Genomic DNA, 26477 nt, shown 5'->3' with positions numbered 1-26477 from the left:
CAGATATCTCAGAGTGTTGTAGGGCTGGAAGAGATTACAAATATTGGGAATGGTGAAGATTTAAATAGTGAGGAATTTTAAAATCAAGACATTGTTTGACTGGGAGCCAATATAAGTCAGCAAGCACAGGGCAATGAGTGAACGGAACTTGGTACGATCAAGAACACAGGTAATAGAGTTTTGCTTGACCTGCAGTTTAGATAGCAGAATATGGGAAGCCAGCAAGGAATGCATTGGAATAGTCAAGTCTAGAAGTAACAAAGGTATGAATGAAGGTTTCAGCAGCAAATGAGCTGAGGCAGGGAGGAAGATAGGTGATGTTACAGAGCTGGAAATAAGCAGTTTTAGTGATGGTGTAGATATGTGGTCGGAAGCTCATCTCAGAGTCAAACATGACAGTCTGGTTTAGTCTCAGACAGTTGCCTGGGAGAAGAGTGGAGTCGATAGCTAGGGAACAGAGGTTGGAGTGAGGACGGAAGACAATGACTTCAAACTTCCCAATATTTAAATGGATAAGCAACCTGATAATTCAGCAACAGTGGAGCAGTCAAGTGAGGTAATGCTGAGGTAGAGCTGAGTATCGACACCGTACATGTGAAAACTAACACTATGCTTTCAGATGATGTTGTCAGGGAGCAGCATGTAGATGAGAAATAGCTAGCAGACAAGAATAGATCCTCAGGATGCACCAGAGATAATGATGTGGAAGTGGAAAAAGAGGCTGTTGCAAGCAATACTCTGGCTATGATTAGAAAGAATGGAACCACGTGAGAGCAGCTGGATGACAGTGGAAAGGTATTGGAGGGGGATGGTGTGGTCAACCATGTCCATGCAGGTTTACATGCAGGTTGGGAAGAACAAGGAAGGATAATTTACCTTTATCATAGCCACACAGAATGTCATTGGTAACTTTGATAAAAGCCATTTCAACAATTGGCGAGGATAAACTTGATTGGAGGGATTCAAACATGGAGTTTTGGGAAAGATGGGCATGGATTTGGGAGGTGATAACATATTCAAAGACTTTGAAGAGGAAAGGGAGGTTAGAGATAGGGCAGTAGTGCGCAATGATGGTGGAGTCAAGGGTTGACTTTTTTTAAGAGAAGGGTGATAACAGCAGATTTAAAGGAGAAAGGAACAACACCTCGAGAGAGAGAGAGTCATTAACAATATCAACTAAAATGGGGTCCAGGAGGTGGGTCTCATGAACAAGTTGAGCTCAGAGAGGGCATAAATGGAGATAGGAAGAAACTAAAGAAGGATGCAAGTTCGAGGATGCTAGGGCAGGAGACCTTTCAAGAAATCAGCCTATACTTTTCAAAACATAGACTAGGCCAGAATTTTCACATCGGCGTGTGGGGACGGGCCCGGCATGCCGACGCGTAAAATGACGCGCGGTGACGTCGGGCATGCATCCCAATGTCACCGCGCGTCATTCAGATCTTTCATTCGGCGGGCACGTGCCGGAGGCGACTGCACGCCCGCCAAACTGTCAAAGGCCTGTTAAGGCCTTTAAAAAAAACAATTAAAGCAATTATCAACACTGCCTGTCCAACCTTAAGGTTGGCAGGCAGGTGAAGAACCCAAGCTGCCTTCGCGTTTTTCAGGAAACCTCATCTACGGGCGGGATGAGGTTTCCTGAAGATTTTGTTAAATAAATAAATATTTTTTTCACAATTCATAAACATGTCCCAACTCATGTAACACTGTCACATGAGGGGACATGTCTAAATAATTTTTATCTTTCTTTATTTAAAGCCTTCAATATGAACGTAATCTCCCTGAGGCAGCTCCGTGCCTCAGGGAGATTTCTGAAAGAGCGCAGGCCCAGACTCTCCCTCCTCCCCCCACCCGCACAGGTAGTGCTGAGCGCTACCAGCCATGCATCACGCTGGGCGGGCCAATTAAGACCCGCCCACATAAAATGGCGGCGGGCAGTGATTGGCTCCGTGCCTGCTCCCGACTGGCCCATGTGACAGGCAGAAAATCCAACCCATAGAAAGTTTGTTTCAGAAATGGCAGTTCAGCATATTCAAATAAAACCCACAAGATCCTCGTATTTCTTTCACAGAATGACTTTATTTTTGGGTGCCTGATGCAAACATACAGGTATAATGGTTTAATCTTGTGTTGCTCATGGTAGGCATGACTCCATGTCAGGAACACAAAGCCAGAAAATTACTCCAACATCTATTCTGGGACAGTTGTAGATCAAATCAAGCTGGGTCATTCTATGAGTGAACCTGGTTGGTAATGTCATATATACACATAAAGAAATGATAATTCATTTGATAAGAAAAGCTCAAATTTTGGCATAGGATGCTGCAGAGAGTGTTTTCCCCTCGTCGGTAGCCGGACCAGGGGAAGGTAAGGAAAAAAATCTGATAGGCTATAGAAAGTTCTCACTTTGCATACTTTAAAAATGTTATGTTGCAAGCAGTCACCTGTCAATATTTAGTAACTATTTTTCCACAGAAACAATTTTAAAATAATGGTTCATTACAATGTTCTAATTTTCTCAGCAGAACACACTCCCAGCTTTTCTTAAAATAAAGCACCTAAATGAAAGATAGCTAAGGTTAAACGTAAGTTGGTTTCCCCAAAAACTAAATAATAAACAATTTGTGAGTTTGTATAGGCAACCGAAGAACAACTCACACCCATTGTATTGGGAAGTCCTGTGATCGCTGACTTTGTGAAGAGGGAGATTAAAAATTGAGACACAGGGACAGAAAAAAAGTTATTTTAAAAATATAAAAGGATGGAGGAAAAATTGGGTTTGATAGAGGGAAAACTGTGGGCCTTTGCAGGGGGTAAAAAAAAATGCTGGAGGACAGTAAAAGACATCCAAGTGAAGTAAGACAATTCTTAATATGGGAAATATGACATTCTGTATTTTGTATCATACACAGATAAATTGCTCCAGTTGAACCATATTAATCTGACCATAACTTGCTCTGAATGTTCACTTACTAAAGAAGCTTAACATTTCATATCAAGAATCATTGTACCAAGGGTTCGCTCGTTCTTCATTTAGCAAAGTTGAAGCCACTTCATTACCTTCATTTGAATTACATCACTGTGGAATGCTATTGTTATGTCCCCAAGTTGTACTATCATGCATTTAGATATAGAGCAATGTGAGTCAACTCTCATAAAAAGTAAGATGCCTTAGTTTGGACTGCTTACAAGAGCAACTGATGCCAGTGAACCAGAGAAGTACACTGTATACATGTGCAAGCTGCATGTTCACATTAAGCTGGCTGATGCTCTGGCATTTGGTCAAACTAATGTTTTCTCGTATCCATATTTTAAAGCATATCTTTTTCCTATCTGCTTGAACCTATGAGGCCTCCATTCCAGAACCAAGATCACCCCAACCTCTGTCATTGAACCGCAGTATGCTGGTGACGCTTGCATATGCACACATTCAGAGGCCGAGCTCCAAACTATCGCTGACACATTCACTGAAGAGTATGAAAGAATGGGCTTCAAGCCAAACATCCAGAAGGCAAAGGTCCTTTACCACCTTGCTCCTACTGTGCAACACAACCCCCGCTCCCACCCCACCCCCCAGACTATCAAGATCCTTGGCGAACCACTGGACAAGATTGATCATTTCTCATACCTTGGGAACCTCCTCTCAGCGAGGTCAGACATCGATGATGAAACTCAACATCGCCTCCAGTGTGCCAGCGCAGCCATCTGAGGAAAGGAGCACTTGATGGCAAAAACTTCAAACCTGGCACCAAGCTCATGGTCTACAGCGCTGCAGTGCTACCTGCCTTCCTGTATGTATCAGAGACATGGACAATGTACAGCAGACACCTTAAATCCCTGATTTAAGAGGAGAAATATCACCAGCGATGCCTCTGCAAAATCCTGTAAATTCAATGGCAGGATAGGTGCTTCAATATCAGTGTCCTCTCTCTGGCCAACGTTGCCAGTAGTGAGGCACTGGTTATGGTTAATCAGCTACGCTGGGCAGGCCACATCGTCCGCATGCCTGACACAAGACTCCCAAAACAAGCTCTCTACTCCGAGCTTCGCCACGGCAAGTGGTTACCAGGAGGACAGAGGAAACATTTCAGGGACATCCTCAAAGCTTCCCTGAAAAAATACAACATTCCCACCAATTTATGGGAATCTCTTGCTCAAGACTACCCAAACTGGAGAAGCATCCGTGAAGGGGCCAACCGTTTTGAATGTCCCTGACAGGCCCAGGTGGAGCCCAAGCTCAAACATTGGAAGCAGCGTATCAAAATTCAAGCATCCCACCCACCCGCCTCATCAAACACTATCTTCCCCACCTGTGGCAAAGTGTGCAGATCCAGCAGTGGACATTTTAGTCACCTCAGGACCCACAACTCCAGAGTACAAGAAAGTCATCCTCAGTCCTAAGAAGAAGATGCCAAAATATGCAGATAGGAAAAGAGTTACTTAAGTTTCAATCCTTGACTCAAGACAAGAGGGAACTGAAGATTTTGGTCTTGGAAGCAACATAGGAGATTGGAGACAATGATGAGGTATAAGTCTAACATTATCCTTTGTTTTATTTCTTTCTCTTTATTCATACACTCATTCATCCACCCACACACAGGCAAACATTAGGATACAGCAATATCTGGCTATCTAAAAATTCAAGGGTATCTCATTCCTAGAATTCTAAAAAGGAGGAAATGGCAGAATCCAATGGCTGATCCCAACCAACCAGCTCACAATACCCAGTAGCATCCTTTCTGTAGTAGCCAGCACATGTTCGTCCACTCCACCAGTGGGGCAGCGGGTGGTGGTGGTGGGGCGGGTGTGGATTGCATTGGCGAGTTGCAGAATTAAGCACTTAGTGAAGTACACAGCACAAATGAGGAGGATCAAGTGTTGGTGGAATTGGAGCACTTGCAGCATGCTGGCTGGAAGACCAGCTCAAGGAGATAATAGACACCTCCATCCTATAGGCAAAAACTGAGACTCAGCAGCCATCGCCTGATTTGCTCCATCAACTCAGAGTCACACAGAAGAAATTAGAAAACACACACCATACACTTTGATAAAGAGTAACGCAGAAGCAATCACATTTATACCACTAAATATTAGGGTGAATAAAATGTGGGTTAACTGGTAATCGTGAGTTCTGATATTTGCCAGTATTTACATCATCTACATCTTAAAAGTGATACAATGCATAATTGAAATTGGTTTCCATCAATTCCCATAGACAATAAACAATTAAAACAAAATACATTACAATCGCAAAATCTGAAAGTAACAGAAATTTCTGTTTATGTTTTGGATTCCCAGCTTCTGCAGGAATTTGTTGTTTTAATAAAAGTATGGCTTGACTATGCATAATAATGCATCCAAAAACAGTATTTGTATTTTTTTATGCCTCCAATAATTTCCATTGTTCCCTATAAGCCTGAAACCATATATTCAGTTGGCATCAGAACAACTGCTATAATTGCGAAATCAAGTGCTGCTGCCATTAACGGCAGCATGTGTTTTGGTAATTAAGGAACCCCAGAACCCTGATACATCTCCTTCAGGTAATTACCTTTTCTGCTCCTCTTCTGCACATCGTTTCATCTGTGTATCCTTTCCACATGCTGCACTTTCCTCCAAAAAAATACTGCTGCCTTTTTTCTCAGCCAACTCCATGAGTATGATGTTTTCTGATCTTTTACCAGTATCCTCCCCAGCTTTTAAGTTACAACTGATTCCATTTGCCAATATTCCAGCCACTCCCTCAGCAATTTTGCCATCAGGACATGTTATGCTTGTTTCTGCTATCGCATTAGCCTCAAGTGTGAGACTAGAAGTATTCATCCTCCCTGCTTCATATTCTTGACCTGACTGCACAGGCATTTTTATGCCCTGTGCCACATGTTCTTGTTTGGTTATTGTTCCCAGACGTTCAGGTGCATTGTTTGATTTCTCATCTCCTATAAGTGAACTTTTATCAGAAGTTCGCTGCATAGCTGTTATACCTGGTGTGTATTCTGAGCTTAATGTATCCATCTTTAGAAACATCTGTTCATGCCCATTTGCAGCTCGACCTTCCGTGGCTGTCAGGTGATTTTTACTTCTGTTATGGATAGCTGTTTCTTGTACCAAGGTATTGATCTGATTCTCGATACTATCCCCTGAGGTACAAGGGGCATTCTTTTCTTGGTTCATGTCAAGGTGTTATAGAAGTTATGCAATCTTCCAGTTTTTGAAGTGCGCTTTGTTTTGTCACTTACAGTTGATTAAGGTGAAGCTTAAATCTATAGGAAAAGAGAGAAAAATTTCTGAATGAACAGCCTGTAGCTCTAAAAACTTAAACATAAATAATACTACAGTAAGCAGACAGACTATTTAGAATACAATATTTTACAGGAAATAATTATTGTGGGAAGAACAGATTAATTTACATTACATGATTAACATTATTTTCAAAAGAGGAAAATGCTAGAAATACTCAAGATCTCAGGCAGCTTGTGTGGAGAAATAAACCAAATTAGTAGGCTGGATATTATGGCTCCCCATCAGAAGGCTAAAAGGCAGGGGTTGTTAAATTCAGGGGGCAGCCTGCCCACTGCCTACCACCTGTCACGGCTCCCACTGCAATTTTACCACCATAGTGGTGGCATAGGATAGCCTGCCCACCAGTGGACCAATTGAGGCCCTTAAGTGGGTAGTTAATGCCCACTTAAGGGCCTCACCCTACCACCACCAGGATTTAACCAGTGGCAGGAGAGGTCCATGCCAAATGGCCAGCCTGACAGGTTTCCCTGCACAGGCTATTGGCGGGCAGGGGGTTCCCTCATAAACATGCCCCAAGGCCATCGGAGGGCCTCAAACAACGTTCCCCCCCTACAGGTTGCCCTCTCCTTATGGCCTCAAAACTCCAGCCCCCTCAACCCCTCCTCACAATGCACGCCCCCATCTCCCTTCCCACCTACTCCCAACCCTCGCCGGGGACTGCCAGTTTGGTGGGCACCCAGCAAGACCCTCAAACATTTACCCTAATCCTGATCCACATGTCTCTGTCCTGAAGTGCTGGACAGTGACCAGTCTCTGATTGGTCAGCAGCTCTCTGAGGTGGGACTTCCTGATACAGAAGGGCAGAAAGCCTGTCTCCAGACTATTAAAGGCCTATTGTTCCCCTCGGTGGGTTCCTGCCTGACTTTTTATCTGGGGGGTAGGGAATCCAGTGCCTTGTTTAATTCAGCCCAGCATTTCAGGTCCTCAACCTTTCATTAGAACCGTGAAAAGTTAGGTTTTAAGCAGGTGAAGGGGGAGGTGGAAAAAGGAACAAAAGGGAAGGTCTGTGATAGAGTGGAAGGCAGGAGACAATAAATAACAAAAGGGTTCATGGTGCAAGGCCAAAGGGAGTAGTAAAGTGACAAACAAAGAAACCAAAGGTATTTCTAAAGGAGGTATGAATGACAAAATCACGAACAGCTGCCATCCGAAAGAAAGAAAGGGTCAAAAAAGAGAAAAAAGAAAAGAAAAAAGAAGCAAAATGGGGGCAGAGGTTACAATCTAAATGATTAAACTCAGTGTTGAATCCAAAAGACTGTAAAGTTGCCAGTCAAAGGATGAAATGCTGTTCCTGAAGCATGTGGTGACCTTCATTGGAACACTGCAGGAGGCCAAGGACAGAAAAGTCAGAGCGGAATGATAGTGCAGAACTAAAATGATGGGGCGATGGGCTAAATGGTGGTGCTTCACAAAGCAGTCAGCCAATCTGCGCCTGATCTCCCCAGCGTAGAGGAGACACATTGTGAGCAATGAATATAGTGTATTAAATTGAAATAAATGCAGTAAAACAAGTAAATCGTGCTTCACCTGGGAGGGTGTTTGGATCCTTGGGCGGTGAGAAGGGGCAGGTATTGCATCTCCTGCAATGGCATGGAAAGGTGCCATGGGAAGAAGAAGTGCAACTGAAAAAGGGCTAGGGTGTTGCAGAGGAAACGGTCCTTTTGCAATGATAAAAGGGAAGGGGAGGAGAAGATGTGTCTGGTGGTGGCATCACAGTGGAGGTGGCAGAAATGGCTGAGAGTGATTGAATACAGGGCTTTGTGGGATGTGACGAGTCCTATCATGGTTCTGGGAGGGAGGGGAAGGGATGAGAGCAAAAGTGAGAAAAAAGAAATGGGCATGGTCAAAGGCTCTGTCAATCAGGGTGGGGTTTGGGGGTGTAGGGGTGAGCAGGGGATTTTTGTTTGAAGAAAAGGGAAGACATATATCGGGTGTGTTGGTATGGAAGGTTGCAACATAAGAACAGATGCATTGAAGACAGAGAAACTGGGAGGATGAAAAAGTTAAACAGACTCCTTACAGGAAGCAGGACATGAAGAAGCGTAGCACATCTGGCATTTCTGTTTTTATTTTAGATTTCCAGCATCTGCAGTACTTTGTTTTTGTTTTGTAAAAGTAGACTGATTTCAGATACTGAAAAGAACAGAACATTGTGACCTGCCTAAAAGGTCACTTTTCAATTACCCATTAAATTTCACACACTTTATTCAGATTTTTTCTTCCTAACTCAGTTACAAACCTGCTGCTAATTACTTAAACAAATTACAAGTCAGCTAGCTTCAGTATAACAATTAATGCAAGTTCTGTTTTGCTTCTATCTTAAGGCAATTATTAATTTTATCTCTTTTTATGTCTTTTTTTTCAAAATCACACATGTTCCCAGTAAAATGAATGGAAAATTTATTTCCAATGCTCATAAAGTGGCTGAATCCTTAGGCAACCTCCATTTATTCCTTGTCCCGTAACTTGGTGGCTTACTTGGACAACATAAATCCGAATTTGCTGTGGGGATTCACATGTGTAAACCCACATCCTAACACAGCACTATTCATTATGAGTTTGTTCATTTTAACCGTTAAGCATTGTGAAAATTAGTTTCAAAACAATATGCAGTGTAAGAGATTTGACTTCTGTGAAAACTGGCATGGCTCATCAACTATAGTCCATTTCACAGGGTAGCACTTTCAATGTAAGCTAAATCCAAGATGCCCTTGTCATCCACTCTTCTGATTGGTACAGAATGATCTGATAGTGACAAATTCTTTAAATTAAAAAATAAAGCAAATGCACTTCAGAACTCCGTCATTAATATCATTTAGTAATGAAGTTAAAAATAAAGTTTTATCCATGCAATTACATTAATAAATGTAGATGAATTAAATTATTTTATTCCTAATATATGTGCACATGTGGCATCGAAGGTAGCAATGTTATCTTGAATCAGGAGTTGAAACTACTGTAGTGCTTAAAGGTTTATAACTTAAACATAACCCCTCCTAAATATTAGAAAAGCAGAAACTGCACATTATTATAATATTACATTGTGGGACTGGTCCTTTCACTTCTGGAACCTTGGAACTGAATCTAGTCCAGGCCAATAGAAACAAAATTCCAAGTATTCTGGGTCATCTCAATCTATTTGGGTGACTACAAAGCCAAAATATTAAAAACACTCAAAATTTGGCACGAGTCTTCTCTACATTGGCAGCCTTACTTAGATGTTTAGTATGAGAAATGGAAACATCGGATTGGTACAGAAGGGTGTGCTGATTTCACTCTGAGATTAGAGTACAATATTGGGAGTTTTATTCTACATCTTATCAGAACTTAAATAATTACACAATATATTTGGCATTATCTGGGACAAATAAAAGTGGATATACATTTTAAAAAGGCCAACTGCAAAGGAATGAGTTAGCAGTTTATATAAATCCACATAGAAGTTAATATTCAAGAAAATGCTAAGTGGGAAAAAATGGAAACCTTTAACAACTTACTATAGAGTAGGTATAATAAACACAAGCCAAGGATTAGATAGCTTGTAGGCAAAGACGAGATAAAGACAAATGTGAACAAGACAATACCATACGAAATAAATAAGAAAAAGACTACAAATCCTGAAAGTGGAAAGAGAAGGGGAACTATGGTCACAGCCAATGTGCATGTTAAGAGAATTAAACCCCTTCCTGTTAATGAAGGCTGCTGGCTGGCTGTGGAAGCCTTGATGGTCACATGCATGCAGTCTATGAGACCTTGCACCTGAGGGAATCCAACAATGGCACAGAATCCTCTAGTTTTCTTGGCCTGGCTGTCTGCATTAGTTCAGAAATTAATGTACTGGCTGGTCTTCCTGGAGAAGGCATCTGTCACTACCCTGATGCGGCAATGTGTAGCAGATTGGGAGATGCTGCACATGTCTCCAGTGAGCCCCTGGCATGAACCTGAGGCATAGAAATTCAAGGCCAAAGTGCCTTCAGCACTACTGGCATAGGTGACCACCAATACAACTAAAGCTCACCTCCTCCACCACCATGGCACACAGGTCAATCATGGCCTCTTAGAAGAGGCACAGACTTTGGCGACACTGACACTCTGTAGACGATGGCCAAGGGTATCTTTGCCTCCGTGGTGGTAACTGCTCGCAGACCCCCTGCAGCCTTTTGCTGCTTCCCCATCAAGGCTGCCTCTGCAGGTGGCCAGGAGGTTGCTGTGTTCCAGACCCGTGTACCTGCAACTCCCCCAATCAATAAGGTTCTCCGCCTCCGTGGATGAACCTCCTCTGGAATGCTATCAGGACATTGCCATGCTGACTGGGACAGCCTTTTAGTAGCTGCCGCAAAACTGTCGAACACCCAACCCCCCCCAGGGTCCTCTCCAGGTGCCCCTTCCAGGGCTATGATCCTTTTAAGGTGGCCTCGGCCGCAAATAAATGGCTGCCCCACTCCTTTCTGGGAAAAAATGTAAAAAGCTTCACTGTGTGGCTGCCAAATGCAGCAATAACAATTGCTGCCACCCTTAGCTGCCCTTTAAAAGCTGCTTAGGCTCAAACTGTTCCGCATCCCCCGTCCATTAAAATACGGAGGGGCCCGTGACATCAGGTCCGATTACCTCCTTAACAAGCTCAAGTGCTTCTCCATGGTTTAATTCGGAAATGCAAGCGGCGTCCACATGTAGCTTGCCATTTGTTGCTCATAAAGGGGGCCTGACCCAACACCATCTCACAAAATGTTATGACACCCCCCACCTGCATTGCCTTCCCTTTCTGCACTGTAAAGTCTCAGCTTTTGTATGCTTTTTCTTTCAACTTGATGCCATCCTTAACTTTCTTAGTTAGCCACAGATGATTCATTCTTCTTGTAGAATCTTTCTATTTTAATGGAATATATCTTTGTTGAGAATTATGAAATATCTTCTTAAACGTCTGCCACTGTTTCTCTACCATCTTATCTTTTAATCTATTTTCCCAGTCCACTTTAGTCAACTTTGTCCTCATACCCATTTTAAATGCCTTTATTTAGTTTAAGACACCAGTTTCAGACCCAGGATTCTCACCCTCAATCTGAATGTGAAATTTTATCATTATGATTATTCTTCCCTAGAAGATGCTTTACTATGAGATCATTAATTGATCTAATTTCATTACACATTACCAGATACAAAATAGCCCCTTCCCTGGTTCGTTTCACAACATATTGTTCTATTTGTCCCAAATACACACTATAAACTTGACTTCAAGGCTACCTTTGCCAATTTGATTTGTCCAATGTATATGACAATTAAAGTTACCCAAGGTTATGACAGAACATGTCTTACAAGCCCCTGTTATTTCTTGATTTATACTCTGTCTTACAGTGTAGGTACTGTTAGTGGGTCTGTATACTATTTCCACCAATGGCATTTTCCCTTGCTATTTCTCACCCAAACTAATTCTACATCTTGAACTTCCTAGCAAAGGCCATTTCTCACTACTGTACTGATCTCATATTTTATTAACAAGAACTACCCCACCTCATTTTCCATTCTGCCAATCCTTCTAAAATGTCAAGCACCCCTGAATATTCAGTTTCTAGTCTTGGCCACCTTTTTCTTTATTTGTTCATGTGATATGGGCATCGCAGGCTAGGCCAGCATTTATTGCCCATCTCTAATTGCCCTTGAGAAGCTGGTGTTGAGCTCTCTTCTTAAACCACTGCGGTCAATTTGGGGTATGTACACACAATGCGGTTAGGGAGGGAGTTCCAGGATTTTGACCCAGCGACATTGAAGGAACAGCAATATATTTCCAAGTCAGGATGGTGTGTGGCTTGGCAGGGAACTTGTAGGTGGTAGTATTCCCACGCATCTGCTGCCCTTGACCTTCTAGGTGATAAAGGTTGTGGGTTTGGAAGGTGCTGTCGAAGGAGTCTTGGTGAGTTGCTGCAGTGCATCACGTAGATAGTACACTACTGCCACTGTGCATCGGTGGTGGAGGAAGTGAAAGTTGAAGCAATGCTGGGGTGCCAATCAAGCTGGCTGTATTGTCCTGGATGGTGTCCAGATTCTTGAGTGTTGTTGGAGCTGCACTCATCCAGACAGATGGAGAGTACTCCATCACATTCCTGACTTGAACCCCGTAGGTGGTGGACACGCTTTAGGGGACCAGGAGGTGAGTTACTCTCAGTAGAATTCCCAGCCTCTAACTTGCTTTTGTAGCCACAGTATTTATATGGCTGGTCCAATTCAGTTTCCAGTCAATGGTAACCCCCAGAATGCTGCTAGTGGGGGATTCTTGGGCTGCATTTTCCGGGGTGGGTGTGCGTGCGGACGGCACGCCACCCAATCTCCACGGAAACCATGTCGGTGTGGAGCGAACACGCTTCGTGCTAACAAGCCCTACAGCAATAAAACGCTGCGGGGCTCGTTAACGAAGGCCGAGTGGGACTTCTGCCCCTCAGTGGATCAGAAGACCTGCCTTGGAGCTGCCAGCCAGTCAGATTGGCCAGCAGCTCCATCAGTCCCAGCAGTGCCACGAAAGTGCCAGTGGCTCCTGCCAGCACTGCAGGTTTGGAGTGGAGCCCAAGGCCTAGGATCCCGGGAGCAGTTAAGTTCGGGGTCTTGGGCCAGCAGGGTTTGGGATCATTTAGAAGAGGGGCAGTGGTGGGAAGGGAGTGATTTTAAGAGAGGGAGTAGGTAGTAAGGAAGTGGATGTTCAGTCTAAGGGGGGCCACCCCATGAAAGGCAAAGGGCGGCCCCGAAGAATGACCGCAACACCCACCCCCACTTCCCTTCCCACACTTTAACCATTTCAGGTTAAAAATTCGGCTTCCCGCTCCTGCTTTGCTGCCCACACCAAACGTTTTTTTTTAGGGAGCCCCCACCACCTCCCCGGTGCAAAAATTGCCTTTTCCAGAAAAGGAAGCCCACAACAAAAGGAAGGCAGCTTTTTTTGTTGATAACAAGTCTAATTAACCCTTAATTGCTCATTTTAATATGGCAGTAGGGCTTCCAATTTCGGTGCCTACCTGCCTCCCTCCCACTCCACCCCGTATTATGGCGATGAGCTCCATGGTGGGTGGGAAGGTGGCTGGATGGCCGCCCATCCCATTTTACGTGCCCCCACCAAGGGAAGCACGGCTGCTGGGGGCACGTAAAATTCAGGTGATACTCATTTATTTTCATTTATGCCATCAATTCATCTATCTTTTTACAAATGCTACATGCATTCAGATAAAGAGTTTTGAATTTATCTTTTTTGCCATTTTCCCCCAACGCTGACCCTAATTTCTGGTGCAGTCCTATGTTTGTACACCCTGGCCCTTTCTCTCATAATCTGGTTGTCATTACCCATATTGCTACCTTGTACTGATGCTTTACCTTTTCTCTTTAACTTTATAAATTTCCTCTCACCCAGACCCTCCCCTCCATTATTTAGTTTAAAACCCTCTCTACACCCCTACTTATTTGACTTTCCAGGACAATGGTTCAGTACAGTTCAAGTAAAGCTCATCCCAATGGAATAGATCCATTTTTCCCCAGTGTTGGTGCCAGTGCCCCATGAATTGAAACCCGTTTCTCCAACATCATTTGTTGAGTCATGCATTCAACTTTCTGATCTTATTTACCCTGTGCCAATTTGCTTGTAGCTCCGGTAGTAATCCAGAGATTATTGTCTTTGTGGTTCCATTTTTCTAGCGGCTTGTACTCACTCAGCAGAACCTTTTTCTTAGTCCTGCCTATGTCAGCGGTACCTTTGTGGACAATGACAATCCTTCCCCTCCCAAGCTCCTCTCCAGCCCCAAGGAGATGTCTAACCCTGGCACTGGGCAGGCAACACAATCTTGGCTGCACCCCAACTATACTGTATCCTACTACTACCTTCATCTTTACTCCCCAACTTGAATGGCCCCCTGTACCACAATGCTGTGGTCAATTTGCTCAGCCTCTCTGAAGTGCCTACTCTCGTCCATACAAGCTGCAAAAACCTTGTACCTGTTGGACCACTGCAAGAGTTAAAGCTCCTCCAATGCTACCTTCTGGATCCCCATACATGACTCAGTCATTGTCACACCCTCCTTTTGGAACAAAGTGTCCGGGTAACATTCTCCCAGCCCATGCATTGCCGTGTCTTAAGCTCGGACTCTAACTCATCAACTCTGAACCAAAGCTCCCCAACCTGCAGACACTGACTTCAGATGTTGTTGTTGCAAATCACACTGGTGTTCCCCAGCCCCCACATGCTATTGCTGCAACACATCACCTGCCTTGCCATCTTATTGAAAACTTAATTTGTTAAATAACATACAAGTTTTGAAATATTACTCATTATCTATTCATAGTCTTATCTTGTAACAAAGGTTAATTTGTTAAATACAATTACATGCTTTAGATCTTTACTGAAACTTAGCCCACAGTTCTAATTTAACTCTGTTTGTTTATACTTATTTTATATATCAAACACGATTTCTCACCTTCCACCTCACTGAACTCCCACACTTGCCAAATTTCCTCGCACTCTCGTGAAATCCTCACTCAAGTGAAGCTGCTCTGCGTTAATACTCATTATTAGTTTGCTTACTGGCTAATACTCATTATTAATTCACTTACCAAGAGAACTGCAAAATTAGTACAGCTGTACAGGGCTGACAAACCTCTCTCTAAATTTGCTAAATTTAAATAGCAAAAACCAATGAGAGGTAAATATAAGTGCAAAATTTGAACTCCTTGAGCTTTAAAAATCAAATGCCAGGCACTTATGGCCTTCCTATGGCCCATGTAATAGTAGAAGGATAATCAGAGAAGAAATGAGAGCATAGAAATTAATGTTGGTGATGTTAGCAGAAAAAAAGTTTCATGTTCGTCTGACATTCCAACACCTCCTGTTTTAGTGGTGGCATTATAGGGGGATCTATTCCAGAATGCTAGCAAGAACGCTCGCTCACCAGCATTGCAAATTGGAAATTTGATTGCACAATGCTCAAGACTTCCAATCAATATAATGTATATACTTCCAGAAAAATTTTGATGCCCCCAGCCGTTCCGTCCTCACTACAAGAGCTTTTCTCTCTCTCGCTGTATCACTGCACCCCACCTACCCCTCCCCCGACATCCAATGCTTAAGGAGGTTCACATGGTTTATCTGCTCAGGATACCTTCTCTGATCTTATTACACACCAGGCCAACAACCTCCATCACCTTATAAGCCCCTATCACCTTGCAAACAGCTTGCTTTTAAATGAGACAAGAACTACGGTGCAGTTGTATGGTCCTGACCTTGACCTCTCTATTATACAGGGCTCTCTGGCTTTCCTGTGCCTTCTCTAAATGAGCCCTCACTACGGGCATAACTGCCTCAATCAGCTCCCTTCACTACATGTTTGGCATTAGCTTTGGAGGAATAGTTTTATTCTTCCCATCCCTCATTTGAAATGTTGAGTACTTCACAAGTCTGTCTTACCCCACAGTAGCTCAAAAGGGGGAAACCCTGTAGAGGGCTGTGGCACCTGCTTAGCTGCAAACATGTGATACTATAGTAGGTTATCCTAGTTTCTCCCATCCTTTCCTTAGCATACTCTTGAAACTTTCTGCAAGGTTTTCTGTTAAAGAAGCTGAAAAAGAGTGCAACAATGCCAGCCCATTGAACTGCTAGCCGCCTTTCCCGTTTGACACATCTTTCGAAGACAAGAGTTATGCCTCCATGTTATCCTCTAGAGTCATTTTCTACAACATTAGACTAATTCGGACAGGTTTCATGGGTACTTCCTGACCCTCCATCTAGCCCTGCTGCTGTCTCAATTCAGCAATCTCTACCAACTCTAGGCAACCTGGTTCACTAGTAGTTGGATAGTCTCCTGCTAGGACCCAAGGGTCTGAGAGGTCCTCTGTTGTGCAGCCCGGTGGGCCACTTGCTGGGCCTCAAGGATCTGAGTGGTTCTCTTTTGTGCAGCACCTTGGCGCAGAGCTCGCAGAGACCACAAGAATTCTCTAAATGTTTCCTCCACTGGATTTGGTCTTTTTTTTTCCCTATTAAAGATACAGATCCAACTTCTGACACCACGTATTACAAGGCCATACTGTTTCAAAGCCATTTTTCTCATACAAACAGTAGTCATTGAACAATCCAAGTCCCAAGCACCTTTTTAAAAATAACTTGTTCTCATCCTGAACAATTTCTCCTTCAACACCACTCACTTCTGCCAGAGGTGTTGCCATGGGTACTTGCATAGGTCTTAGTTATGCCTGACCTATTGTGGGAAATGTGGCACCTTCCTTGTTCCATTCATACTCAGGCTTCCCCTTCACCTCTTTTTCTAGTACTTTGATAACCGTACAAGTGCCCCTTCCTGCTCTTGTTCTGAACTGGAAAATTTCATTGAAGTTGCTTCCAATTTCCATTCTTCTCTCACCTTCACATGATCCATCTCTGATATTTGCCTTCCCTTCCCTGACTTCTCCGTCTCTATTTCTGGGATAGGCTTTCAACCAGTATTCACTATAAGTGCACGGACTCCTAAAGTTACCTTAACTACACTTCCTCAAATCCTGCATCCTGTAAGAACTGTATTAAATCCTCCAAGTTTCTCAGTCTCAATCGCACCTGTTTGGATGATGCAACCTTCCAGGCTACCACTTCCAATGTCTTCCTTTTTCCTTAACCAAGGATCTTCCGAGCCATTATTTACAGGGTCCTCGACCGTGTCCATTCTATTTCATGCACTTCAGTTCCCACCCTTCCCCCCAAAATCTTGATAGAGTTCCCCTTGCCCTCATCTTCCATCCCAACCAGCATCCATATTGAATAGGTCATCTGCACCATTTCCACCATCTCCAACGTGATGCCATCACCGAACACAATTTGCCGTCCCCTTTCAGGATTCCAAAAAGACCAATCCCTTGACGGCACCCTGATTCACCATTTAATCAGCGCCAACGCCTCTTGTCCCTTTGGCATCTTCTGATGCAAGAGCAGGAGATGGAACACGGCCCTTGTACCTCCTCCCTTATCACCATCTAAAGCCCCAAAAACTCCTTTCAAGTGAAACAGTGATTTACTTGTACTTCTTTCAATTTCTTTTTTATATGTTTTCATTCGTTCAAGGAGTGTGTGCACTCCTGGCTAGGCCAGCATTTGATGCCCATTCCTAATTGCACTTGAGAAGGTGATGGTAAGCCGATTTCATGAACTGCTGCAATCCAAGTGATGTAGGTACATCCACAGTGCTGTTAGGAAGGGAGTTCCAGGATTTTGACCCAGTGACAGTGAAGAAACAACAATATAGTTCCAAGTCAGGATGGTTTGTGGTTTGGAGGGGTACTTAAAGGTTCCCATGCATCTGCTCCCCTTGTCCTTCTAGATGGTAGTGGCCGAGTTTTGGAAGGTGCTGAGGAAGGAGTTGCTGCAGTCCATTTTGTAAACAGTACACACTGCTGCCACTGTGCATCAGTGGTGGAGGAAGTGAATGTTTAGGGTGGTGGATGGAGTCCCAATCAAGCAGGTTACTTTGTCCTGAAAGGTGTTGAGCTTCCTGAGTGTTGTAGGAGCTGCACTCATCCAGGTAGTGAAGAGTATTCCATCACACTCCTGACATGTACCTTGTAGATGATGGACAACTTTGAAGGAATCAGGTGGTGAGTTACATGCCACAGAACTCCCAGCCTCCGACCTGCTCTTGTAGTCACAGTATTTATATAGCTGGTCCAACTCAGTTCCTGGTCAATGGTAACCCCCAAGTTGCTGATAATGGGGGAATCCAGCGATGATCATGCCAATAAATGTCAAAGGAAGGTGGTTAGATTTTCACTTGTTGGAGATGGTCATTGCCTGGCATTTGTGTGGTGCGAATGTTACTTGTCACTTATCAGCCCAAGCCTGAACGTTGTTCAGGTCTTTTGCACATGGACATGGACTGCTTCAGTATCTGAGGAGTTACAAATGGTACAGAACATTGTGCAATTATCAGCACATACGTCTACTTCTGACCTTATGATGGAGGGAAGATCATTGATTAAGCGATGGTTGGGCCTAGGACACTACCCTGAGGGACTCCTGCAGCGATGTTCTGGGACTGAGATGGATGGTCTCCACAAACCATAGCCCTCTTCCTTTGTGCTAGGTATGACTCCAACCAGTGGGCAGTTTTCCCCCTGTTCTCCACAGGATTCAGTTTTGCTAGGGCTCCATGATGCCATATTTGGTATCAAGGGCAGGCACTCGCCTCTTGAGTTCAGTTATTTTATCCATGTTTGGATCAAGGGGATTATGAGATCAGGAGCCAAGTGGCACTGCAGAACCCAAACTATGTGTCAGTAAGCAGGTTATAGCTGTGTAAGTACCGCTTGATAGCACTGTTGACACTTTCCACAGTTTGCTGTGTAGACTGATGGAGTGATAATTGGCTGTGTTGTCTTGTCTTTTGTTCACTGTATTCACTGTTCATGATGTGGAGGCCGAATGCAAACTCGATGACCACTTTGTGGAACACCTCCATTTATTCCACAAGCAGGGCCTAAGCTTCCTGTCACCCATCAATTCAATTGTTTACCTAACTCCCTTTCTGATCTTTCTATCCTTGGCCTGCTGCAGTGTTCCAATGAAGCTCAACACAAGTTCGAGGAACAGTAATTCATCTTCCGGCTGGGCATTTTACAGCCTTTTGGACTCAACACTGAATTCACCAAGTTAGATCATAACCTCTGCCCCTATTTTGTTTCATGTCTTCTTGCTGGTTCAGAATTTTCTTGTATTTCTTTCTTAATCCATTTACTTCACATTCAGACGGCTGCTACCCTGCAATTTTAGACACATCTTTTGTTTCATTATTTGTCCCATTACAGCTCTCTTTGGCTTCATACCATGAACCCTTTTGCCACTTAATCTCTCTTGCTTTTCACCCTATCATAGGCCTTCCTTTTTGTTCTTCTGCCCATCCGCCCCCTTTTCATTTGCTTAAAACCTGTTACATTTTGAAATTTTCTCAGTTCTGATGAAAGGTCACAGACCTGAAACATTAACTCTGTTTCTCTCTCTACAGATGCTCACCCTTATCGACTGCAGCGCTGGCTCATGGGTGACAAAACATATCTGCAGAAGAGCTGGCTTATGACTCCAATAAGGAACTGCAGCATGTGGCAGAGGAGAGATACCATACAGCTCATGCTTCCACAAAAGCCACCATAGAGCAGACCATTGGGCTTCTGAAGGTGAGGTTCCGATGCCTAAACCGGTTAGGCGGAGCTCTTCAGTATTCTCTGGACCATGTGTCCAAGATGGTCATGGTATGCTGTGCCCTGCTTAACCTTGGTCATCAAAAGATTGAGGAATTAGCAGAGGGGGAGACTGAGGACGATCTCAGATGATGAAGGAGCAGGCAATGGTGATGATGAGGAAAGGGATGGTGCAGAAGCTGTGGAAGAGGCTGACAGTGCTGTGACATGGCAGACAGGCCCATGATAATCTCATTGTGGCAAGATTCGAGGGGGCACATTAGTCACTGGCCATTCTGGGCTTCTTTCTGAAGATGCTTGGGAGGCCTGCGTTCCCTCAAGGGAGGGAGTGTTTATGTTTTGTTTGATTGATCTATTGCTCTGTTTTGTATAATAAATGTTACTTTGTGATCCTTAAGAAATTGGCTTTGTGCTTCTGTGACGAGGCTGCCAAGGGATTATGGACATCTGCGGTAAGCAGTGAGGACTGCACAGACAGCATTGTGTCATCACTGGCAGCGTGTCCAGGTTCTCAACCTGCATAAAAAAACACATCTCCTGGACTGTGTGCACCTGTAGGGAGAAATGCCTCTCTCCCTTCCCAACAGCAAGCACATATTCATGCTGCATTGGATGCCTCAGCCTATTGCAATGGGAAAGCGGGACACTCAGGACAGGATTTTTTGGCACCGCCCACCGTCAGGATTGTCTGGTCTCGCCGAAAGTCAATGGACTTTTGGCTGGCCCACTGCATACCCCACAGCAGGTCCCGCCATGGCAGGGCCAGAAAATCCCCACCCCGTCTTAGTGGGGTCATCAGCTCGCCTGAGTAACAGTCGTGAGGGGAATACCTACACATGCAATATCTCAGCTGCGGACAGCTCTGGGCATCATTATCTAACGTTGTTTCAGTATTTGCACAGCAGCTGCGGGCCTTCAAGATGCTTAACAAGTCCTCGATTTCCCAACTGACACCCAAGGTTTAGCTATTCCCAGATGAAATTCATCTGAGAAGGCATCAGATGGGGGTCACACAATGAGTGCAGCGAACACAGGTCCAAACCAAGCAGATGTGAATGTTTAAATTGCACAGTGCCCTTCAATGAATGCAATCATTGCATCAAATAACAGCCCACTCAAACACTGAGACACAACATTAAAATGTGATCATTAATATATTAAGTGCTTTACATATTTGCATTGCATGTACACCTGTGCGATTTCAAAACTCTTTAATCTTCCTTTTCCTATCAATACACGTAGGTGCATCTCTGACACCTGCAGCTGAGGTGGAGGCAACCTGCTGGCTGCTATGCCTGGTTGGCTGAGATAACCTTTGTGGCTGTCCTCTGGTGTTCTGAAGCCTGGAGATCCCTGGACTGCTGGGGATCTCCTGCACAGCTGCAGTGGCACCCTCCTTAGCTGATCTGCTGGAGGTCACTGGCGGAGGGGAGTTAGAGCAGCCGGGCACCCTTGGAGTGTCTTGGGGTGAAGATCTCTGGGTGCCTGAGTGTTGCTTCTCCTCCCTGTGGTGCACAATGGCACCTCCCTGACTCCTTGATGAGAAGGTGTGCCTGGAGGGAAGTCAAGGTGCCTTGGCCACCTCTTGCCTAGCCATTGACTCAAAAGTTTGAATCTTCAGTGAGGGGAGCAGCAGATGTTGCTACAAGGCAAGAGGCAGTTTGTCTCAAGGTTGCAGTGTCAGGGGAACTCAAACCAGCAGTAGCCAGAAGTTCTCTATCCAGGCAGCAACAAATACAGGCTGGTAGCCCTTTAAATATGGCGATAGGCAGCTTCCACGGCTTCACCCAATGCTGACCAGGCTGCGTCCATTCCTGCCTTGGGCCCCAAAGTGATTGGCCCCCTAAGACTTACTTTCCTTAGCTAGCTGCCAACAAGGTCAAGTGCTAACACCCTCCCCAAATACATCGTTCCACCCCGCCTGCCCTCCAAAGCCCGGCCCCCCAACCTGTCTCCCCCCTCCCTAAGCCCTGCCATCCCTCCCTGCCCTAAAACGCCGGGGTTTAGCTCTCTTTGGTGACCAGCGCTCTTCTTCCTGCCCCTCCATGCAGTCTCAGCAGTGCCCACTAATGAGCTCCGTCACTGCCAAGGCCAGCAGCTCTTGAGGGTGGGGCTTCCTGTCCACTGAAGAGCAGAAGTCTAACCTGAGCTTGTTTAGCCCACTCCCAGCATATTATTGCTACAGAACAGGCTTTTTAAAAGTTGGTCCATTCAGGAGCAGTACGCCACCACATGATTTCTACTTTAATTACCACTTCTAATAAAAGATAATGGGGAGAAAATTGGAAAAGGCCCAAAAACAGGCACAGGAATCATAAAGCACAATTAACCATTCATTGTGATACAGGCAGCACAGAAACTCCATGCTGATGGATAACTTAAATAATAGTATGCATGCCAGTTCTAGACACATTGCTGAGTGGCTGTATGCCTCAGTGGGGGCCCAAATTCGTGTGAGGCCAGCATCGCTTAAAGCTAGGCCGCACTTCTTATAAGGGAGGTGCATTCTACCTGCAGCAGGTGCTGGTAGTGGCTGGGGAAAGAGTGTCTCATCATCAAGGAAATGAATATGAGCAACAGGGCAGAGAGTATGAAGCCCCTCAGACAGACACTCAGAACACAGTAGGAGCAACTAGGCATTGCAGTCAATGCCGGGAGGGTAGCCCCGAGGTCTTAGATGCATTGCTGCAAAAGTTCAATGACCTCACACAAGTGGTCAATGTCTGTAAATGCATTTTCAAATGCCATATCCTACCAAATGCTCCACTAGCCTTACACACTGCTCAACTCACCATCCTCCTTTGCTCACCAATTCATGTCCTCACCCAAAGAATGGTGTAGCGTGCATCTCTTGCTTCCTCTGCCTTCCTTCACCACAATCTTCCCCTTGTGCCTTTCTCCTTGCAGATACCCAAGATGAACAAGAGATTGATGATGATGAAACAGAGTTACTCGGCCTCATACTGGCAGCCACCTGCTCAGATACTGGCACTATGCATAATTTTGAGGGTAGCATAGAAGCAGGATCTGGATATGCTGAGTCATCGGACACGGGTAGCTTGCAGCCTGAGCGGGAAGAGAGGGTCGCACAGATGACAGCTTCTGGGCAAGAGTTTAGCAGATCTCAAAGGAATGGCATACAGAAAAAGACTGATGGGTCTGCACAATGAAGTACTTGGTACATTGGCAGGCCTGCCAGAAAGCTGCCTGCTGTTACTTACAAGGAGCATGGAGGAGTCCAGCAACAAATTGGCATAGGGCTTTGCACAGACCTTGGAATCCATCCTTTCCAGCATGGGAGTGGTGACCAACTTCATGAGAACCGTTGTGGACTCAACCATGATAAGAATCTAATGGCCGATGTCTCAGCTTTCATTGCAGCAAAAGCAGCTAATGACAGTGCTGCAGTGAAAGCTCAGACTAAAGTTATACAATCTCAGCCTGTTGCAATGTAAGAGCAGATTGCTGACACACAGGGCTGGATTTTGCCCTCGTTGGGCAGGCACAGCAGGCGGGCCCGGGAACGACCGCAAAACCGGCTATAGCGGCGGTCGGCCCCAGCCACAATTTCACAGTGACGGGCCAATTAAGGCCCGTCCAGTGTGAAACGCGGCTCATCACAGGCCGGGAAGGGCCGAGCAGGGGCAGGGGCCTGTTTGTTGCCGGGTCCAATGATGACGTGGCGGCCAGTAGAAAGAAGGCCCAGGTAGCCCCAAAAAGGCTGCCAGGGAAGGATGTCTGGCTGCCATTCTGAAGATGCACTCGAGTGCAGCAACAAATCCCAGGCAAGAGGGCAGGTTGGGTGGGCACTCATCCGAAAAGCACAGGGCCAGGTGCCTCATGGTCCTGGTGGAGGAGGTGGCTTCCAGGAAGGATACCCTTGTTCCCAGAAATGGGAGGAGGAGGCCACTACACCGCACCAAGAGGGCATGGGAGGAGGTAGCAGCCCGGGTGAGCAGCCATGACGTGATGTGGCGTACATGGATGCAGTGCCAGGAGTGCTTAATGACCTGCTGCTCTCAGGAAGGGTGGGTACCGTGTTGGCATGGGTCAGTGTGCAGAAGTGTTAAAGTGTGGCCGTCCCCCCATGGACCTCAGGAGTGCTAGAGTCTGAGTGCCAACTGTCAATCATGGCGGAGCTGGCCAAGTGGGTGAGCCCCGGCTGCTTGGGCTGAGTTCCTTGTGGCTCGAGGGCCATGACTTGGATGTGCCCTGTGAGGTGTTCCTCAGCTGTGGTTGGCCAATAGCGCTGCAGGTAGAAAGTGGACTAATCAATGCTCCTCTGTCCTTTCAGGAGAAGACAAGCCATAACCAAGTCGAGAGGGCACGTACAAGCGGAGGCCCGCCCAACCTGCTGATCTTTCCTGGTTCGAGCAAGGTGCCCTGGAACTGGAGAGCCGGCATGCTCCCCGTGCAACCGAGCGTGGAGAGGCAGGTGTGCCAGACGAAGGTAAGAGTGCAGTGCACAGAGGTGAGGCTTTCGGATTATGAAACCTTCTACTGCAGTCTCTGGCGACGCTCTAGTGAGCCTTGAAGCTGATGTCCCCATTGATCGTTGGAAGACAATGACACTGTGATGCAGATCTCCACTGTCTCACCAGGGTGGCTGGCATGCACAGAGACAGTGTGATGACTTTAACTAATGACATGTCCTTCTTCTCCCTTTTAGGTTCACCAGAAGGCATCCCATCTGCAGACCCCGAAGGTCAACCCCTGACACCAGGGGACCACCGGGTGTCACTGTCACCTGCATCACACCCAGTCTCTGAGGCAGGCACCAGCACAGATACCAGCACCTCGGTGGGCATTAGATCGGCAGTTAGTATCTCGGTGCACATTGGTGAGGGCACTTCACAATTGAGGTGCAGGCGGAGGCAGAGAGTGTCCAGGGCGTCGGCAGTCGGAGGACTGCTGGGGACCAGGACGATGCTCAGTCGAAGGCTGGTGATGAGCCTCTGGAGTCGTCTATTAGGCGGCAGATGCTGGATGCCCAGTGAGACGTGCAGGATGATCTGGCGGAAATCCATGACGGTCTGCATGCCATGGTTTCCATGATGGAGGAGTCCATGTGGAGCATGAGTACTGCATTGACTATCATGGGGAATCGTACTGCCTCCTCCATTGAGGGAGTGGCAACACTCAAGGAGAGGCAGCTCCAGGGACAAAATGAGGGATTCCTGGGGTTGCACTCGGACCCGCAAGCCCTTACACAGAGACTGACCTCAGGCAGTCAGTGTCAGTGTGGGAGCTGGATGAGGCACCCAGTGTCCCAGCTAGGTGCCCGTCCATCAATAGTGAGCAGGGAGGTCCACAGCAGCCTCACATTGGCGCACAAGTTGCCTGCCGTCTCTGCGGGCTCCTCTCGGGGTGCTCCAGATTATGGCTCCTCCACCCTTCCGCCAGCGACCATGGCATTTGATGAGTCTGCAGTGACTGGGGAGATGCCAGCCATGGCACTGGCCGCTCCCACCCAGGCAGAGTCAACACAGGCTCCATTGGCCAAAGAACGACCACCAAGGTCATCAGAGCCAACAAGACAGCAGGGTCAGCAGCCAGGAAAAAGGAAAGGAAAGCTGTCTGATAGCTGGGAGGGTCCAAATGGTCTGAAATCTTCGGGGGCCTGGCAGACAGCAATGAGTCCCGAAATGAGGCCTGGAAATGCTAAGAATGAAGCCCCGAACAGAGATGAAGCTGCCAAGTGCCAATAAGCAGCCAGCTGCAAACTATCTCCTACAGTCTTCACTACTCACACTGGCAATGCTGCTGACCCTTTTTATCTGCCCTTGGATGAGGTTTGAGAAAATGTCGGCTGGCCGCCTGCCCGTTTTGCCTGTGCAACGAGCAGAAAATCGGACGGGTAACAAAAAAATCACAGACAATTGGATTGTTAATGGCCTATGTGGCCTGTTAATTAATGGCGGGTGCCACTCCAGCACCTGTGCACACCCGCCGAGCAAAATATCGCACAAGTGCGTGATTATGTCAGGACACTTACCCTATGTTATCGCACACTATTTTACTCCCATTCGGGTCGGGTGTGCGCCCACTCGCAGGACAAAAAATTCCGCCCACAGTTACAGACAGCTGTGAATATCAGTGCTCAAAGGGGATTGTAGAATGTCACAGCAGCCTAGCAATCTGTTCTCGAACAGATTACTGAGATTGCTGAGCTGCCACCCCAGAAGAGTGGCAGTGGATCCATGGACTCAAGGTGATAACATTCATCTGACCACCACTGCCACCTTTCCAGTGCCCCTGCTGTTTCCTGTCAGCCAGCCAGCCCAGACTGCCGTCTGCCCATGCTGAGGTGATATGATCCAAAGGAGGCCTTTCTAGGGTCAGCGCTGCTCAAGAACATCTTCAGTCTCCCCTAGTGGAAGTCAGCAACCTTCCACCAGCCATCCTGCAGCCAGTGTGACAGCACTGCATAGGAGCGCTAGGCCAGGCAAAGACAGGCACTAGGTGAATGCACAGGGGTGATTAGTTGATTTTTAAATGAAATATTGGATGGTGTACTTGATAAATTTGTTTGAATGGTTGTTTTGTGCTGGCTTTTATTTCAGCATTTTCGCCAAGAGGAAGCTGTGATGGTCAGAGAGAGAGGGAAGGTAAGGTGTGGGATTGTTACTTTTTCTTTGACAATTTGTTTTGACAGCCAGTCCCTGTCCCAAATGTTACCATGTTTCCGCTCTTCAGGTGTTAGTGAACCCCGTGTATTTCCGTTGCAGTTTCCTGGTTTATTTCAGATTCCCAACATTCACAGTTTTACACTGTTGATTCAGTGACGAGCTTCTCATTTCATGTACTTTTCTTGGTGTTCAGCAAGAACTTTAGCAGACGACTTGGCGTCATAGAACAGTTCATTGATTTCCTCCACATGTTCCTTCTCGATGCCATCTTTCCCACTGATCTTTGCCAGCAGGTTGGCAGGGGTCAGGAGCTGCACAGAGTACCGCAGTGTTGTCTTAGTGCCG

At 45.9% G+C, this 26477-nt stretch overlaps 1 protein-coding gene across 1 annotated transcript in view; it reads right to left on the bottom strand.

Annotated features, from left to right (window-relative positions):
- The window catches only part of LOC144685849 (PH and SEC7 domain-containing protein 2-like), a 225679-nt gene that overhangs the window by 162870 nt on the left and 36332 nt on the right, over positions 1 to 26477 (bottom strand). Inside the window, exon 2 of the mRNA XM_078550800.1 lies at positions 5552 to 6263. Coding sequence (XP_078406926.1) covers positions 5552 to 6174 — 623 coding nt within the window. The 5' untranslated portion in view covers positions 6175 to 6263. The remainder of the gene's footprint in view (positions 1 to 5551; positions 6264 to 26477) is intronic.

Source organism: Cetorhinus maximus, chromosome 10 (assembly GCF_964194155.1).
Source record: "Cetorhinus maximus chromosome 10, sCetMax3.hap1.1, whole genome shotgun sequence".
Classification (NCBI taxonomy): domain Eukaryota; kingdom Metazoa; phylum Chordata; class Chondrichthyes; order Lamniformes; family Cetorhinidae; genus Cetorhinus; species Cetorhinus maximus.
The sequence above is the reverse complement of the archived record's forward strand: the minus strand, read 5'-3'. Positions and strand labels throughout refer to the sequence as shown.